The following is a 19,601-nucleotide window of genomic DNA, read 5'->3' as shown; positions in this document are numbered from 1 at the left end:
ACTGAATGTTGTTATTACACTCAAGAGGATTATTTTAACAGCAGCAGCGACCCTATTCTTCCTACACGTGCTCCCTGCCGATGAGTGACAGCACTCACCATCAGCCTCACAGCACCCTATTCATTCCCAGGCCCAGCATACACACGCTGCCCCCATGTCGGAACATCCGAGGCAGGATTTCCCTTCGCAGCAGCAGTGGCCAGAGCTAGAAGACAGGCTGACCTGGCAGAGGAAGCACCTTTGTCATTTCTCTCACTCCATCCCTTGCACAAGAAAAAAAAAAAGACGACAGAATGAGGGCAGATCTGTATCGAGTTGCAGAGTGCAATAGGTCTATGATGATGCTTACAGCCATCGCAGCAGGTCCGGGCTCCCTCTTTCTAGGGCTCAGAAGATCTTTCTGGCAAGAACCAGTTACAGCCCCCTTACTCCTTAATTTTCACAGCATAAGCACGACTTGGAAATACACTGGCAAGACACAGGCAGGATGAGACGAGAAGGAAACTACCTCAGGTTTGCCTTTGAGCAGTTATCGTAATTGTTTCGGATTGCCAAGATGCAGACGCATCCCGAGACCAGATTTTATTTGGAAGACTGGGAACAGCATCAGCCCCAAACCCAGCAAACCCCAGAACACTTGGCCTGTAATGACCCCTAACTTAACCACTAGCGGGAGCTCCCATTTGCCAGATGTACAAATGCACCATTCACAACACTCAGCTCAGCACAGACAGAGCCTAGCTGCAGCTGGGTAATCAGCAGAGGATACCTCACTCTAGCTTCTAAAACTGACAGGAGCAAAGCTGAGAAGAGATTCACATCCAGTAGCAACCAACACAGAAGTGTGGTGGGGGTTTTTTTGGTTTTTTTTTTTTTGTCCTTGCAAACTGCTTACTAGAACTTCTGGTGAACCTGGAACATAGCTGCAGTACCATATAAGCTATACAGCCAAAAAAAAAAAAAAAAAAAGCAAGGCAAAAGCTTCAAGTAACCAACCATTAACTCACATCGGTTAACAAACACAGCACTTGGTTTATTTTTGTTCTCAACTGAAACAAGACTGAGTAGGTTTGTTACCTGCAACCAAAGTACTCCATTTCAGAAGTGAGCTTCCAGGCGCAGCAACCTGCAGTAAGAAGTCTTCAGATGTACAGTATTTATATCATACAGAGTACACAATAAATTACTATCTACATGCAACATACCTACAAAAAGTTACATACAATGTAAAAAAATACAGTATTTTCTGCTCATTTTTTGTTTTAAATTTTTTTCTGTACATTTTTTAATTTACATTTTTATATACATTTTTGTAAACTTTTTGTATTTTTATAAAACTTAAATCACATAACAGTTATGAACTTACAGCACCTCTCTTACCATTCTAAAACAATGCTTGCATCTACAAAACAGCCTTTAGCTTGTTTGCTCCTTCATTTCTACTTTGGCACCAACACACTTCACACCATTATTCTGAGCTAATTAGTCTGCTTCCTACCTAGCCATGTTCTCGATACAGAGAAACACAATCATACTTCAATTTGTGCTTCAATAAAAAAGTTTGGAAAAAACCATTACATTAACTACTTCATCAACATCACATTTACCTGATATTACTGCATAATATCAACTCTTCCTGCACTAACTGCTTTACGTAAGCATGCAAACAAGTCTGATTATGACTCAATCAATAACATGAATATACTGAAAAACAACTACAAGGGTTAAATATTAAAAGGAATGTAGACTTATCAAGATTTACCATGTTAATAAGTCTAAGCTAATAGTATGGATTGACATGTTAACAGTTAAAATTTAAAACACACTGAAGTATACCATGTGAATTTCAGTGTAAAAACATCTGTATTGCAGAAAATATGAAGTAACTCCCTGCCACACACTTTATGCTACCCTTGAGTGAAAACTAGCCTTGACCAGAAATCTCCTTCTTGCCATGCATACTCCTGTTGTGCAATAGGGATTCCTGAAGTTTATAGAAACCAAGCTTTAAAAAAAATCTACTTGGAGTATACAACTCAAAATCCTGCTGAAAAGGAGCACAGCATGTAAAGTGTTAAAGCAGTTTCAGTATTTGGCCCATTTGACAGGAAATCATTTCAGCCTGGTACCATGTACACATACCACTCCACATAACCTACTCAGCCCATTTGATCTAATCGCAAAACACTGAAGAGTGGAGGTGCCCTCAAGGGGACTCTAGTCCAACCTCCTGCTCAAAGCAAAGTCAACAACGAATTCAAACCACGCTCAGGGTTTTGTTATGTTGAATCCTGAGAATCTCCCAGGACAAAGACTGCACAGCCCCTCTTGGTCCACTCCCATGCTTGATGGTCCCCATGGAGCAAACTTCTTCCATTAACTGAAAAATTCACATTTTCATTTAATGAAAGCCTCTTGTTCTTGCTCCATGCTTCTCTAACAAAACCTTGAAACCACCTCCTCCTCAGCAACCTCCTCTTAGATACCAAAAGGCTGCTGTTCCATTCCATTTTCCCCCCAAAGGCCACTTTGCCACTGAATAAGCTCATTTCACTTAACCTCTCCTCACAGCTCCTGTGCCCCAAAACCCTTAACCATCTTGGCAGCTTCCCAGTGGACTTGCACAAGTTGATTAATGTCTTGAGCCCAAAACTGGACGCTGTTCCAGATGAGAATGAATGCCAAATAAAAGGAGGAAAAAAACCCCTACTTCCCTCAATCTATCAGCTATGCTCCTGTTAACACAGCCCAGTACGCCGTCGGCCTTCATTGCTGCCAGGGCACACTGCTAATGTGTTTAGCTGCTAAGCATTTTTGGACCACCAGGTACAGGACTACCTTTATGCTCGTTAACAACAGAGCTATACGTGAACTTTTTTGCTGAACTGGGGACCTGAACGGGATTTTTTTTTTTTTCTTCCTTAGAATTACAACAACAAAAAAAACCAAGGCAGGCATTCAAAGCATTGATATACCACAGCAATTCTTGCATTAATACAGTTTACAGATTACCAACTCATTATTGCCAAAGACTCCATGGTGCATTAGTAACTTGAACCTAATACAATCAAGACTTAACGCTACGACCGACAGCTAAGAGCTTGCCACTTTGTTTTAGGTTTGAGTTCAAAGAAGAAGGTGCCTTCCAGATCACTCGGAGGAGAACTGCTAAGGCTTTCTTCTCCACTGCTCATATCTTCACAGGAGTCTTCACTAGGAAAGAACAGCAGGAAATGTAATTTAAACAAAGCACAACCCCTTGAAGGTGGCAATTCCTCAGTCCCGTGTTTTCTTGCACACTTCTCTGTTCCCAGTAGAACATCCCAGATCTAAACACTTCTCAGCACTAAGGCTTAAATCATAAGGTACAATTTCCTTTCTTCTAATGCCAAAAATCTCCTACCAAGCAAGAAGCCAGCATTCAAGATACCAAACATAAATTACTTGAGAAGACTTAAATGCTTTATAAGCCTCCGTGCCTTAAAAAAAGGAATGTCTCCCCCCACCCCCACAAAGCACTTGTACTTTTTGAACACCACAATGACAGTTCCCCCCTTTTTTCTTTTTTTTTTTCCTTCTGTTTAAGATGTTCAGTATTTTCAAAGCTAGCAGATTTTTTTTTCCCAAGTAGTAGTGAATTAGCCTAGTTATACAGAGTTGACATTAACATTTCCATAAAATGAGAATTCCCAACAAATTAACCACCTGGTGTAAGCTTTACCAACCTCTCGCTTTCATTGAAACATCCACCCTCTGGTATCGTTGGCAACTCGGGAACACTGTAGTAACTGTTTTGTAGGTTCTGGGCTGTACGTCTCGAAACAATCCAAACTAGCTTTTTATGATCGGGCTTGCAACATTCAGGAGAAGAATAATCTGCTAGGCATTTCGAGACCAGTTCCCTCCAGTAAAGTAGGTCACTATCACTTATCTGAAAAGCAAAAAATGAACCTATTTAGTCTATTACACACCGGCTCTAAAGATAACCCCTCCCTCCACTTTACGTCCTCAGAAAAGACTTGTAAAAGTATCAGTCAAAATACAAGCGAGTCATCACTGTGACACCTTTGTCACAGCTGGGCTGCTTTTGAAGATGAACTCCTATACACCTCCTAGAAACGTCCACATTGAAGTTTGAGTTAAGTTGACAGTTTGCCTGTCAGTTGCTGTTAACATTTTCATTATCACTTCCAAAGAAAAAGTGAAACCGAGATTATTCCGTTTTAGAACAGAATATTCTCATACTTAAAGGAACTACGTCTACCCCTCAAGAAACTGAGTTAGTTGAATTTGGCTACGAGAGTGAAAAGCTTGTTCTAGAGCATCAACTGATACAGCATGCAGCTAGCAGCTAAAAATCCAGTATTAAGTTATTCAGGCAAAAAGAATAACCAGCCCGGCAGTCACTGTAGTCCTACGAACCGACTGCAAGGTTCTCTAGAACATACAGCTAGAACTGTACAAGTTAAATCAGGTGCTTGTTAAAGCCTGTATTGTGTAGGCATTAGGTCAGCATTTCTTCTGATTTTCTACATTTAAGCTAGTTTTTTTAAACCATAATCCTTTGGCTTGCCAGGCAGCTGCCAAGATGTGCCAGTGCAAAATGACTACCTGACCCCATTCTCTAAGCAACAGGTTTTTTTTGCATTTGGCATTCTACCAATGAAACCATGTTAGTTACAAGAGTTGCAGACAGATGCTTAAAGACCCCTTTCACTGCTTGTTTCAGCTGATGCCAAACAGTACCTGTGAAGATTGTATACTGACAGCAGGGGCCCCTTAAATGTAACCTTGTACATCATTAACTGCACCAGTCCCAACAACTGCAAAAACAATCCACAGAAAATATTTACCTTAGAATGCTTTTGAACACGCAGAAGGATCTCAAACAGCTCAACAGATTTCAAAGTCTGAACTTCTAGAGTGAGAAGGCACAAGGCCAAGACAGATGGCTAGAAGGACAAAAAACACCGCTCAACATAACATGAACCAAAACCTATTCAGAAGTCAAAGAAAGCTACTTCTACTTACTTTTGCTTTAGAAAAGACGAGACGGCAGTTGCAAGCTTTTAGCTGTGCTTCCAATTTGTCAAGATTCAATACTTCTTTCCTGTAAGACACCCAAGAGAAACGCGTGTTTATCGACAAGCATTCACTTGTCAGGAAATAAAAACTAAGGAGCTGCCTCCTCTACAGCCAATGCCATAATCATTTAAGAGGCAAGTGAAGAGAAAAAGGGCTTAGCAAACACGTAGACCACCACCAACATGCAGCTCAACTCACCTTTCTGAGGTATGACAGAGTACAATAGTATGGTACAAGTGCAAGAAGGTTAAGGCAGTAGTAGCTTTAAATTCAAAGTGCAACTTTTCTGAAATTATCTTTTCCATCCGTTTCAGGTCAGACACAGTGCATTTACATTGGCTGATCCGGATGATCTCATGAGCAGATGGAATATTGCATTCTTCTTCGACTACTCGGGCAGCCAGCTGGAAACAACAAACTCCAATGCAAGATAAATGCTTCGGTTTCACCTAAAAATACGAAGAAGCACTATGAATACTTCCCCCCCCCCAAACACCACGCTTATCAAACAGCAACACCAACAGCTCACCCAGCCTCGGTGAGCCGTTTTGAATATTCATAGTTCCACAGAAAGAGATTTGCTTTTCTCAACTAGACCTGATGTCAGTCAACTCATACACCTCACCTAGTCATAACTAGTTTCATCACTCAAGTTTCAGCAAACACACCTGGCAGAGCCAATAAAGCAGTATCAATCTGCCATAGCCAAGTCAGACAAAGTCAAGTTCGACAGCTGAGCACCCTCTATTGAAATTGTTCCACGTCACTACACAATAAATTAATTGCGGTGAGAACTGTAATACCCAGCTTCTCCAAGCGGCAGTGCTCATCCACCCTCATTTCAAGTCTATGCAAATCCGGCCTGAGCCTGTTTCAGGCAGTCCTATCCCTCCACAACTTGCTCCTACCTCTGCTATTCTCTCCCATGGACCAGCATAACATTTCGTGCAACCTCAAGGAGTGTCAGACCAGAGAACTGATGGAACTTTACTTTTTCTGCCAACTTAACAATGGAGAACTGGTTTAGGTTCAAATTGTCTGCCATAAAGCAGCAGAAAAACGAAAAGAAAAACATCCAGGAAATGATTGTTTGGTATTAGTTCCAGCAGCAAGCTAAGCTTTAACACAGTACCTAGAAACAGGCTGCATCACAAATTGTTTTGTTCCTTCTCCAATTCCTCTGTTCTTAGTCTTCTACATCTACCTGGTGAAGGCTACAAACTTATTAGAGGAAATAAACCATATTGCTACTTGTCTTTAGAGGCAAAAAGAACTGTACTCAATTTCAGGTTTACAAAGAAGGACTTCAGAAACATTGCTAGCATAGAATGCGTAAATAGCCACAGTTACATCCTAGATCACAATCCTCCCCTTTTTGTCAGATAAGAAAGCTCGCAAGAAGCTAACGTATTCCCAGCTGACACTATAGCAGGTCCTCTCCCCCCAAAATACCTTCATAAGAGCCAAGAATCTGTCCAGAATGTTAACAGCCAAAACAAACGTTTCAGTTGCAAAACCAAAAAAGTTGGTCAGACTCCAAAGATCTTCCACCTTGGCATTCCTTTGTCTCGGACACAGAGTATTTTCATTCTATGGCAAGAGAAACAAAGTCAGAATTATTCAGTGGCAGCAGTGATGACTGTGACCACTCACTCCCTAAGTTATCTTTTACTTAGAGCAAAAGGAAGCAATTATTTTTTCCTTAAATACTTTCTCTTAAGTTAAAAAAAGATAAAATAAATTTAGATGCTTGAGACTCAAAACACACCCAAGGTACATGGATTACACCCAGATCCTGAGTCTCACTGGTGCAATACCCAGCACAACCACATCTCCTAGTACCCACTTGCTATTTTAAGAAAATAGTTACCAAGCACATACATACAGTGACTCCTGACCTTACAGAAAGAGATATGACCAAACTCAACTTATTCTCCTCTCTGCATGCATGTCAATATTTAAGCAACAGATGTTCTGCTTTCAAAACAAGCAAGCAGACTGATTTCAGAAACTTTGTTTGTTAAGCATTAAGGCCCTTTCCAAAAAAACTCCGAGCACCCGAAGGAATGTAAGCCTGCCCTAAACTCAGTAAGGAACTCCGATCGTTAAGGTGGAAATGTTTACGCTTAATTTAATTTTTACTGTTAAGCCCTGAGTGTTTCTAGCGTCATTTCCCTAGACCTTGCTAATGAAAAGCTGGCCGTTTCCCCATTTGTTAATTGCCCACTAGACATCCCCGCTCTCCCGCAGTGGTACAACACAGCGGTATGAAGCTCCGGAGGTGAAAATACACTTCTCTCTGTTCTGCGTTCACTCGAATTTTAAACAATAAATATTAAACGCCTCAATATTTTACTTGCCCTGTAGGTCACAGACCTTTGATAATACAGTGTATGTTAGTAACTACAGATTAAGATAGAGTTAAAAGACAAGGCAAGTGGCGTTTACAAGGAAACAAATTAACTTTTCGGAGTTGACGCGCGTCTCCCAGCTCGGCGGTTCTTTAACAACACGTTATTGCCTGCCCTGAGGAGACTGCCTCCTCCCTCCCTGCCCACCCCAGCCCAGCTCCCCGTCCCCCGTGTGTCCCCCCCACCTCGGCGGCGCCCTCGATGAGGCTGAGCCCCTTCTCGCGGGGCTGAAACCGCCCCTCCTGCTCCAGGTGGAGATTCAGCTGCTTGAAAAGCCACAACGCCTCGCTGCTCATCTTCTCCCCGAACTCCGGATCCTTTCCCTTCAGGGCAGACACACGTCGTCAACAGCTGGCAGCTCCCCCCCCCCCCCCTCCCCCCGCCACCACACCACCCCCGACCCCGCCGGACAAAGGGAGCCGGGCGCCTGCCGCCCCCTCCCCGCCTGAGGCCTCCCAACCTCCCACAGCACCGGGGAGACGAACAAAGGGACCCGACAAGGGGGCAGCCCGGCCCTGCCGGCACACTCACCGGGGGCGGTGGTGAGGGGGCACCGGGCCCCCCCCGCGGCCCTCACCGCTCGGTTCCTTCCGTGGCAAAGGGAGTGGGGGGGGGGGGGGGGGGGGGGAGGCGAGCCCGGCTCCCCTCACCGCACGGACGCGGGTCGGCTCCGCCGCTGGCCCCGCATCCAGGCAGGGCCGCCTGCGTCCCCCCGCCCGCGGCCGAGCCCCGCTCGCCTCCCCCAGCGAGTCACGGCGATGCCCGAGGCAGCGGCACCATCCCCGGCCCCCAGCCGCCGCCTCCGCCCCAACCCCGCATCAAAATGGAGGCGGCGCGGCCCCGCCCCCTTGTTTTTGTTCTGGCGGCTCGCAGATGGCCCCGCGCGGAGCGCTCCCTGCTAGATCCGGCCGGTGAGGCGCCGCCGTGAAGTAAAATAGTCCGCGGCCAGCCGCGCACCCTAGGGGTGGCCCGAGAGGGGCCGGAGGTCGGGACGCGAAGCGAACGGCCGAGCGGCACCGCCTGCTTGACGGGAAGCGGGGCGGAACCGAGGTCCTCCGGCGGAATTGCTAGGTCCCGGCGGAGGGAGACGGGATCAGACGCATCACTCCTTTAAAGGGACGGGGGAGCGGCGCCCCGGTGGCGGCTGACCCGTTTTAAAAAGGCCGCCCAAACCCTCCCCCGCCATGATTGGTCCGCGCTCCGCCAGCCGCTGATTGGCCGGCAGCGCTGCTAAACCCACCCTCCTCACACACACGCACACACCCCCCTTCCCCTTCCCCACCCCTCGGTGGGGGTGTGTTGTTTACCGGCAGCGATTGGCCGCCGAACGAGACTGGGTCTCTCCGGATTGGCCGGGCCAGTTCTACCTCTGCCCCGCCTACAGCTCCGGGCCTTAGCAACCGTGACAGAGCCATGCGCGCGCGCGCGTGCGCGGCACCGCTCGTTCGGCGCGCGGGGGGTGCCGCGGGTGCCAACGGCCCGAGCGCAACCGTCGCTCAGCTCCACAGCAACGGCTACCGGAGCCGGCGGGGCTCACCACAGGCCGGCGAAGCTGCCGAGAAACACTTCGGGTCCCCACAGCTCCCTTGTGTTGTGATAAAGACAAATGGTGACCTGCTGCCCCGAGGCCGGGGAGGCTTACGTGTGTGTGTGTGTGTGTGTGTGTGTGTGGCACCTGAGGTAGCTCAGCTCCTCAGGGGTTCCTGTGTGGAAACCCTTTCTCCTCATGCTGTTTCTCGAGGGTTCCAGACGCCTGTCTGGCTTTAAAAGCCCCATTTAAAAGCTTCGAACCAAGAGTCAAATTTATGTAGTCTGGTGTTTCAGAGCTTTTGGGATGTGCGCTTCCGAGGTTCTCTTTATAAGCACCGTCCGTTTGTGTGGAGTGTGAATCCGAGGCCCGATGCTTCAGGTGGGAGATTGCTAACAGGCGAACAGCTGGCAGCTGCGCTATTGACCCCCCTAGCAGATCCCTAGTCAGAGGCCGCATCAAAGGGCTTCTCAGCCTGCAGCTGAACGGAGCCCTAATGACAAGATAAAACAGGATCTCGCAAAATAAATCATCGTCTGGAGGATTTGTGGAGCTGTTTCAACGCGTTCCATGTTCTGTCTATTTTTCATGGACAAACACAAAGGAACAAATGTCGTAGGACAAAACCAACGAAACCACAGTGACTCGTGATGTGTACATACTGGAGACAAAAGTCTGTGGTGGCGACTCGAACAGATTAGCATTCAGTTTGATCTAGTGAGGTTCTGCAGTTTCAACAAACAGAAAATGTTTATTAAATGTCGCAGTCTGGAAAAATAAGCCGCCTTCTCTACAAAACAGTCAGGGATGTTGCTATGCCAATCTCTATTTCTAGGCACAGTTCCTGTCTGCTATGCCAGTGATGACGGCCAACAATTTCTTCAAGTTTATTTTGATGACAAGCCCTCTTAGATTCCCATAAACATGCACAACTTTTCCTCGGGATGTTCCTGACACAGGCCAGCACTCCTGCAGGTACCATCAGATACATCTGAGCACCCTTAAAGACAGCATCCCTGCGAAGTGAACGAATGGGAATGCCGACTGATTTTTTTGTGGGATAAAAGTAGTTTTAGGCTCTGAAGCAAGAGTTGTGGATCTGCTCCAGTTTGAACAACAAGGATTACTGTTAATGGAGTTGACTTCATACTGACTCCTTGCAGTGGCGTCATCTAGGTGATGTTTACAGGATGAGGCTCTGAGCTCCAGCCTCTGTTATCCAAATGCCCTTGGCCGTCGCCGCTTTTTTTTTTCTCCACATTCTGAAGTGTATCCTGCCATCACAGAGATGGAGTATGGATGTTCTTCCTCCTCCGACTGCTGTATTAAGCCACATAGTGGAACATATAGTTTCTGTTTACCTAAGTGGCAAAAAAGGTTCATTTTGTAAACACATACTGTGCAAATTCTAAAAACGCTAATTCCGACATCTACTTGAACATATACAGTGCTTTCTCTTTACTAATGTAAACCTAATAGAACACTCTGCAAAATTATCATTCATATACCATGTAATTTGGCAGGGGGAAATCTGTTACAGGAGCACAGCTCAACAGCGTTTTTTTCTGCAGCCTTGCAGCAGAAGGGCTCATTTTCTACATTAGGAGAGAAGGATCCCTGCCCCATCTTTGTTGCTCTGTAATTAACTGATCTGTTGCGAAGAGCTGAGTAGTGTGGAGAAAAAACCAAAACACTCAGACCCCAAGGATCCGTACTATAAGTGATGCACTCATCAGCTTTGGGATTATAAACAGGGAAAATTTGTCTGCTCTCTGTGCTGCCTGGACCTGGCAGAACAATGAAGTGTCGTGGGCGAAGGAGGAATCATGGTAAGGTCTAGAAAAAAAATCTGTGGGGTTTTTCTTCACTTACGCAAGGAATAATTTTCTTTCAATGTGGCATTTATTTGTGATTAAGGGAAGTATGTATGTGGGGGGAGAAATGAGAAGGGTTTCCCGTATTACGAGAAAACACAATTTATCTATTCTGTAACATGCTGTGCTTTACAGAATAGCAATTCCTTCCTGACATTCTTTGGGAACCTACAGAAGCAGTAAGTGAAAATAAAGTTATAAATTCCTTAGCTACAGATGCTATAGCACTCATTATTTAGAAACAGTAACGATAGCCTTTGAGGGGGGGGATTCTTGAGTTAACACTGAACCAGAAGGCTGGTGTGGAATCAACAAAAAAGGGAATTAAAACGGAGGAAAATCCATCTGAAATCTTTCGGGATCCTAATAAAAGCAAAGATTTATACTGAAGCCTTAACCTCTGCAAGGTAAATTTTAAACTAAATAAAAATATTTGTAGTGATGTGAGACTTTCCAATGCCATCAAATTAAATAGGTATTATTTTAACTACCTTTGCTAAACTATCTTCCAGTATGGCTTGGCAAAACTTGCCCTGGCACGCCCGCACGGCCATTGATGGGGAATACTTATGGATGGCTAATAGCTGTGTATTGACTAGCAGGTGATGGTATCAGCGATGTTAATTGGGCCTTGTGGCATGTGAATTTCCAAACTGAAATTGGATTACAAACCTTCATGATCAAGGGACAGGCGGTAATTAACACTCTAGACACAAGCAGTCTGCCCACTTGGCAATTGAACACCCAGGTAAGAACAATAGGGGTCACTTAGAACAATAGTTTCCTTTGAACCACTTAACCAAAGAGCTCCACATGCTTTACAGCCACTAATTAATCTAAGTGCCCCACTGCTATCCCATTATACTGGTAAGGAGGACAGCGGGACCAGGAGAGCAGCAGTGCTGAAAACTGGAAGGCAGAAGTCAGAGAGTTGTGACTCTCTTCCCATAAGACCAAACTGCTGCTATATGATGATTAGGGACTTAGCATCTAAATCGGGGGGGGAAAAATGTGTCTAGTTCGGTCAACATCCTTGTTTTCTGCAATGACGGAAGAGACAACAGATCATGCGTGAATTAGCATTTTCTTCAAACATAATTCAAGCTCATTTGAGAATATGGGTAAAGTTGAAACATGAAGAGAGCCTGCATCAAACGAGATTAGCCCTAGAATCCTTTCCCCCCTTGAGAGCTGCTTATTCTTTCATAACTCCTTAAGAGGCATCACATGAAAAAAAAAAAAAATCTCCGTTTTAATTAAATGGGATGATTTGACAGTTGGGTGTTCTCTGTTTAACTGAGGGGAGTAGAAATAGGTTCTTTAAGCAAATAAAATAACCTCAGTACGTACATTTTATTTTTAAACAGAAATATACATCTTAGAAAACACATACAAAGACTACATACAGAAGTATATGTACACACACACACACATATATATATATATGTATCTGAGAAATATTTTGTAGATTCTGTTGCTTTAGAAGCAGTAGGACCAGCGCCTGGTGATGAAAGCTATCAAAACTGAAGGCTTTGCACAGGCTTCCCCGCACCAGGCCCTTTGTGAAGGAACAAGTCTAGGAGATGAAATGATTCGTAAATCCGCCAGAATTTAAAACTTGTTCCCCTGACGGAAGCCCCTAAAGGAAAGTGCCATTTGATCCTCTCGTAGCCATAGGAGTAAATGTCCCCACTGGTACAGCTCCTGTCTTCAGTACAGAGGAGTGTGATTTCACACTTCTCATCTTGTGTTCATGGAAGTTGGTCATATTCAGAATTCATAAATAAATACATTTATTAAGATTTATTACGTGCCTCCAAAAAGACGGAAGGAGAGCAAGGCTTGCCGATCAAGCATTAATGTAAATATGAGGTTGGTGTTGGAGAAAAGGTTCGCTGGCAACACGAACAAATCTAGAGACAAGCAAGGACAGCGCACGTATGTCTGTCTCGGTGACCACACCCCGAGCTCAACATAGCTGTTGAAATTAGGAAGGGAGGGTGCAGAAAAAAGAAACCCAGCTCGTTTGCTCAGGAGAAGGGAGCTATACTTAGCAGAAAATATTTTGAGCCGACAAGACCCAAACACAAATCAATGGAAACTTACTAAGTTTAGGACAGAGATTGTGATTTTTGTCTTGCTGCTGCAAGGTACGGCAAACCAGTGCAGAAATAGCTTCTAACAGTGTTAATGGCTAGGTGGGAAGAATTTCCATTACAATAGGAAGCTCACCACAAAGGGAAACGCAAGTTAGCCTACACAAGAAAATTGGTAACAGCACAGCGAGGCAGTTTAGGTGTATTGCTTTGTTTTGCAAAGGCAAAGTTTACGTGGTTTTTTGATGGGTATCCAGAAACCCTTTTTGGACGCATCCTGAGAGCAAGCCTGGAAGCGCCGTTTGTTCACTGGGATCTTTATGAAGCTGCGCAGCAGACTGCAGGGCACCTTCACACAAGCAGCTTGCATTTTGGGACAGGCCAGATGAAAAGAACCCTGGTGGTATATGGAGCCGGTTATATATACCCTAGAACTCCAGTGTGTATTTAGAGGAAGCATCTATCATTCTCGTACATATTATAGATATTTACGTACACATAAAATTATGTATGCATTTAAGCTGGTGTAAAGCTGCCATGTACTGATACCACATACTTTGTTTACTGAAAAAAAAAGCCACTGCATTTATACCATTCTATTGGTGTAAGTACCCCTATACCAGCACAGCTGCATCAAAGTCCTGGGAGAAGAGGAAGTGTGTCTGTGTAACTTAAATTGCAAAAATTGCCAGTATAACGAAGGCAAAACTACAGCTGACCACCAAGACTCCTAGAGATGAAATGTTGATGCAAAGTGCTGAAGCGGACTACTTGAGGCCTTCATTTTCACTGCCTCAATTAACATTTGGTCCGTTTTCATGCAGTTTATGCTGTTTTAATGCAGTGTTCTTCTCCCTGCCCATTTCATCTGGTTTCATCAGAGATACTTTTGACCTTAAACCGTCTCAGAAGGCATTTCTGAATCCTCTCTGACAACAGAGGAACCTAACTTTTGACTCCCAAGGTGAGGTTACTAGAAGAGAGAGATCAAAAAGTCTATTGGAAAACAGATCTTTCCTAGACAATAGTCTTATTCCCTGTACAGTAGCTGGCATAAAACTTGTAAAACACAGCTAAAAATTGAATTGCTTGTAGTGCTAAAATCTTGATTCGTGAAGGGAATTCCAAGTCTTCATTGAGAATTTTCACTGACACAAAAGGATTTTGTTCCAGAAATACTCCGTGGATAGGTCCCTCTCTATTATTTCGTGGCTCTGAGCAAGCCCCTGTATGGTATGCTGGTAACCGTAGAAATCCACGATCCCCGATACTGACGGAGCGCGAGGAAATGGCTGGAGAGTGCACAGCACACTTCGGCGAGCCTGATTCTCTGCCTGTGTTTTCACGAAGACCTCTCTCTACACAGAGCTGAAAAGATCTGGAGTGGTATCAAGGAGCTAACTGCCAAGCTTGCAAGCACAGTGTCCAATGCAACCTACTTTTGTAACATCATCAAATCTCATTCTGGAGGCCTTGAGAATGGCTCTAGCATGAGAAGAAGGGGGAACTAGGCCCCCACACCACCCACGCAAACCCTCACGTAAAGAGGGTGAGAAGGGGAAGACACTTGTGGATGACTTCACCAGTGCCACGTCAAGAATATTTGCAGTTTTATTGCTCACGGGTTGTTGTTGCCCTGCCTTGTTCAAATTCCACTCACTGTGCGCCGAGAAAAAGGAAGGAACCAGGAAAGATTCCAGATCTGTGGCACATTTCGTAACTTACCCAGTGAATACAATTATTATTCATGATTTCTGCGTTGGGCGGGTTTAGGTGCCCTTTGCATTAGTCCCCTTGCAGCTCCTTTGTGAGCCGGCTCAGTCTCACTGGTTTCCATTACAGCTATCGTCAGAAATCTATATTGCATCTTCAAGTCTATTAAAATATTGCTTCCTGTCTTATTTAGATAATAGTATCAGATGCATATATCAATTTTCTGCAGGAAGATGTTGCAGGCAGTATTTGTAATGGCAGCTCAAGATGCAGACCCGATTCTGATCCCAATGACAGTGTTGTGCAGCGAAGGGAATCTTTCAGAAGCCAACAGAATTACACCAAATGCCTAAGCAACGTGCTTCAGTGCTTTTATGGCAATAATTTGCCTTCAGTGCAAGTTAAATTGTCTGAAAGGAAGCTGTATGTTTCAATAGCCTTGTGCTTGTCTAAGCATGACCACGTAACTAGCAGTTTGCTTAAAGGTCTCTTTCAACAACGATTTGTTACTGGAAGGTGCATTTCATTCACTGTATGTTTTTGTCACATTTCAAGTGGGCTCTTTTATTTAATTGACAAGATAATTCTAGGCAATGTTGTACTTAAGGCTTTTAAAAGTATTTCTTTAGAAAGGTAGTTGCGCATAATTTCAGAAAGCATTTTCAAAATCATAGGGATTCTGCATAAATGGAATTTAAATTAGTCATTAAAAGTTAAACCAAGAGAAAAAGAGCAGTCACCTTTCTGACTGTAGAACCAGGCAGCTGTTGAGTAAAATGATTTGCTAGGAGGCATTCAGTTACGAGGACTGGGAATGGATACTTTAAATTTATTTTCAGATTTAACATGGTGCAAATCCATTTTATGTAATTTGGATTAAACACTATGAGGCTGAAAGACCCTTTGCACAAAGCATCCATGAAGCAATAGGAAGATACTTCCATCTTGATTTCTGTTTCTTAATCATGCAATGCAAGTGTCATGAGAGAAAATAAGTAAAAAAAGCAAAGTGTAGATGTTCTGTACCACAGAGCTCATACATGGCTATTGGGACATGACATGACGGGTCACACATCGCAACTTACGCCTCATCGGTTATTAGCAGAAACCCTGCCTCAGTAGCAGTCAGTGACAAATTTCTGGTCACCAGTCAGATATCGCCCCTCATTTCTTATCGTGCCGCTCTCTGCTATGTTACCAAAGACATTCTCAACTCCTTACACACTCGCTTTTCATAATTATCCAGCCTGAGTTCTTGAATACAACAGGCCATTACGTTGCAGTAAGCACACCTTCTAATGACCCAGGCTTAATTTGAAAGCCTCAAGAGATGAAAAATCCCTTAATTACCTAATGTGCTCTGAAGAAAATACATCTCATTGTTGTTTCCCAGGGTTTCTTAAGTTTACCTTCTTGTATGTCTTTTGCTGAAATTGCAATTGTTCTTTGGGGCAATGTCTTTTATACTTTGCATAGGAATAACCATTAACTGTAAATAAGTCATGTCAACCTGTGTATTCTTCCTTTAACAGACTATACAAACACAGACTGTCACAAATTATCACAGACAGAAGTTTTTTTCCGACTGTAAGTGTAAAAAATTTCACCCCTCAAGTCTAGTGGATTGGTTATTCTCAGTGAAATAACTAGCAGTTGGGAGTTCTGGAAGTCTCGCAAAGTCTGCTGATCTTATTCTATCTCCCGTGCCAGAAATGGAATGCTCCATTTTTTTCCTTTCTTTCCAAGCGATAACTACCTTCAGTCATTTCATGTGCACTGGTGCATAATGTCCTCCTCATCTTTCCCAATAATAATCTATACTTCGTTTCACAAGATTAGTTCCTTTACGCTAGCGTGAACAGAGATGTACAAATTCCCGTGCACAGTACCACAGATGTTTTCCAAGTAACAGCTGCAGGAACATTTCCAGCATAGTTCTATCTTAAGCTACCATATCCAGGCACATTTCACTAACATACTCTTGATACTTGCCAGAAGAAATAATTCAGATGTACTTTCTCAGATGTACAGTCAGTAGGTAGCTCTGCCTGTCTGGAAATATCTGGGTCGAACTCAAGAGTTCAAACTGCCTAACCTTGTATTTAGGATCACGTATCATACAGTTCCCTAAATACTTAGAGAGCATGCAGAAAATCCTCCAACACCTTGCCTAATCTGTGTCTGCTCTCCTCCTACCGTCACCGCAGTCCGTGACAAAGCTCCCGTCTCCTTCAGTGGAAGAAAAGCCAGGCCCTAGCAGCAAGGATTCCGGAGCGAGGACAGGAAACGAGGACTGCTGTATCCACTTGACCTGCCAGGTGATTTTTAGCAAACGGGAGCATATATCGCTTTTGTAAAATCTGCAACCTTTCTTCTGTCCAAAAGAGCGTCAGCAAATGTGATCCTGACCCACTTAGCCACACGCAGAAAAGCGCAAGTCACTGTGTTACTGGGCAGCAAATTATCCATTTAAAAAGGCACGTATACAAGTGTCACAGAAATACTATACATTTTGCCAGATTATAAACTCCTACAATGCTGATATGAACTCTCCAGGACATAAAATATCCAATTATACATAATGATGTCTACAGTGAAGTATAACCACAGTCAGGTAGTTAACGTGAACTGCCTTTAAGTAGTCACATGGAGAAAAGAAAGGAATTGTTATATTCCGGAAAGGAAAAATATAAGAAAACCTGTATTAAATGAGCCAGAGAGAATGAGTTTTTAAGGTACTTACTCACATTTTCCCCATTCCTGAAGACCACGATAAAGTTGCTTTAGCTGAAGGCCTGTTTGGAGTGGGTATGCTTAAAGTACACAGCTGTTGTTGCCTTGATTTACCTTGATGTCCGTTCCCGTGCACTTATCCATCGTCTTTGTTACACGCAATGTGGAAAACTATTCAACCTCATTTAACTTGGAAATTAGCCCTGCTCTGAGCAGGAGTTGGGCCTAGAAAACCTCCAGAAGTCCCTTCTAACCTCAGTTATTCTTTCATTTTATGACTATTTATTGCAGTTAACACCTTTGTGTTTATAATGCCCATTTACTTGTTGATCTTGGATTATGAAAGTAGGTAATTTTCTGCTTCTCCTGTACTGCCGTATTACCACTGTTTTGCTTCTAGCACTATTAAGAAAGGCCACAAGAAATCATATTGTAGTTTAGAAAGCGATTCAAGAAAATGCATCTCTTCAAATCAAATTATACAAGAATTAAACTTAATGGCAGATGATGACTATTTGAAAAGAGTTTTTTGAAAATTGGGCGCCATTTTATCCTTTAGAAGGGCAGGTCAAAAAGGTTTGGATACAGACAGTTAAACTAAGAAGGATTTTTTTCCCTACAGTAATTTGGATTCAGGCATGTAGATTATATATACGAAATAAAATTAAGGACAAATGTGCATGAAATACTATCAGCTAGCTGTTCCACTGTATCATTGACGCTGCCAATACTAAAAGGCTAAAATTGGAAATGCTGTAGAGGAGGAGATACATGCCTGTCAGCGTTCTCGCATGTTGCAACATGCGTTTTGGACTAGTCATCTATTTTCTAGGAAGAACGATTGATTTACAGGTGCGATCCCTAGGGTGAGGGTCACGGTCTGGAGGTTTTACTATTACCAAGTTAAATGGAATAGATTAGAACATTTTCCAAATAGCAAAGCAAACCACAGAAAATATCTGTTCTGGTTGAGAAAATTACAATATGGGTCTGTTTATTTAGTGAAAATAAATCAGGTAAAAAGGTTAATTTGGTGCCTGCAGTTCTCTCTGAATTAATCACTGAATGTGAAAGAGGTACTTCATTTGCTAAACGTAAACATGTGTTTCACTGTTCTGCATGAAAGCAGAAGTGTGTCTCAGCGTTTCAAGCAGCTCTGTGGTGGGAACAGATAGTAAGGGAATCCTCTTCAGCTCAGATAGCAGGGTTTGTTTCCCTAGTAAATAATTTATATTCCTGCTGTTGGGAAGAAGTTGCGAGAGACTGTCGGAAAGCAGCGCGGTAACAGCTATGAAGTCATAGGAGGCCGTGGAGACGTTACACTTGATCTGGCACTCCTGTGATTCAGCTTATGATGATTTCTAATGTCAACGGATTTCTTTTAACATGCGATTCTGCAGACTTACAATCAAAAGCAAGTGGCTACATACCTGAGAGCCTGCCTCTCCCTGCCTGACAGGTGATAGCTTCTGATAAGGGAGAGCACTAAAACTGACAATTGATTTAAAATAGACGGAACCAATTGCATAGTTGCACAATTTGTTGACTGTGCATGCTACATGCAGCCACGGCTGCTCTTTCTGTTACCTTTATTTAAAAAAGGATTTAGGTATCTGAGACACTTAGTGTGCAAGCTATTTTTTTTTTTTGTTAAACTTTTTTTTTTTTTTCCTAAAGCTGACAAGTATTTGGACTGGGAATTTATGTTGCATTTTTCTCATCTGTTTTGGAAAAAGTAAACCAATGTAGAGTACTTTGGAAAGGGGGCTTGCTTGCTGCTAGTCTCTCTTACTGGCCAGATGCTTCTTCCTGTTCCATGCCAGGACAATAATTTAGCTTCAGTTTCATGCATGGAACAGCTGAATTCTGCTTGTGAAACTGAAGCCAGGGTTTGTCTGTCCAGCTGCAGTGGAAATCTACATTTTAAGCTGGAAGAAATGAAGGAGCCTTCATCTAGTTTCTTTTTTTCCTTTGCCACATACTTCAGCAATACTAGATTATTATTTCTTTTCAAAGGGCAATTAATTATTGCCTGTAAGAACAAGCATAGCTAATGTACTTATAAGGTAGAACAGTCTTATAATTTTTATGTACTGGCTTCCACACTACTTACTTGGAAAATTAGCATTCCATTGATGGATTCATTGCACAGAAAGGATAA

The 19,601-nt window shown here is 43.4% G+C and overlaps 1 protein-coding gene across 1 annotated transcript; it reads right to left on the bottom strand.

Moving 5' to 3' along the window:
- Positions 1-1,012: 1,012 nt before the first annotated feature.
- Positions 1,013-8,310, bottom strand: CCNG2 (cyclin G2). The gene is made up of 8 exons (XM_052812796.1): positions 8,028-8,310; positions 7,682-7,819; positions 6,538-6,675; positions 5,284-5,534; positions 5,032-5,110; positions 4,854-4,952; positions 3,726-3,931; positions 1,013-3,213 (listed from the first exon to the last, which is right to left on the bottom strand). The coding sequence occupies exons 2-8, from the start codon at positions 7,790-7,792 to the stop codon at positions 3,081-3,083; spliced, it is 1,017 nt and encodes a 338-aa protein (XP_052668756.1). The 5' UTR covers positions 7,793-7,819; positions 8,028-8,310; the 3' UTR covers positions 1,013-3,080.
- Positions 8,311-19,601: the final 11,291 nt, after the last annotated feature.

Source organism: Harpia harpyja, chromosome 2 (genome assembly GCF_026419915.1).
Source record: "Harpia harpyja isolate bHarHar1 chromosome 2, bHarHar1 primary haplotype, whole genome shotgun sequence".
Classification (NCBI taxonomy): Eukaryota; Metazoa; Chordata; class Aves; order Accipitriformes; family Accipitridae; genus Harpia; species Harpia harpyja.
Note: the sequence above shows the minus strand (reverse complement) of the source record. Positions and strands in the feature narration are given on the sequence as shown.

Bases quoted from the DNA above. Each gene is read 5' to 3' on its own strand.
- CCNG2 (XM_052812796.1), bottom strand. From the start codon at position 7,792: ATGAGCAGCGAGGCGTTGTGGCTTTTCAAGCAGCTGAATCTCCACCTG. The intron at 6,676-7,681 runs GTGGGGGGGACA...CTCTTGCCATAG, and splicing joins TCATCGAGGGCGCCGCCGAG to AATGAAAATACTCTGTGTCC. The intron at 5,111-5,283 runs GTGAGTTGAGCT...GGTGTCTTACAG, and splicing joins CTCTGTCATACCTCAGAAAG to GAAAGAAGTATTGAATCTTG.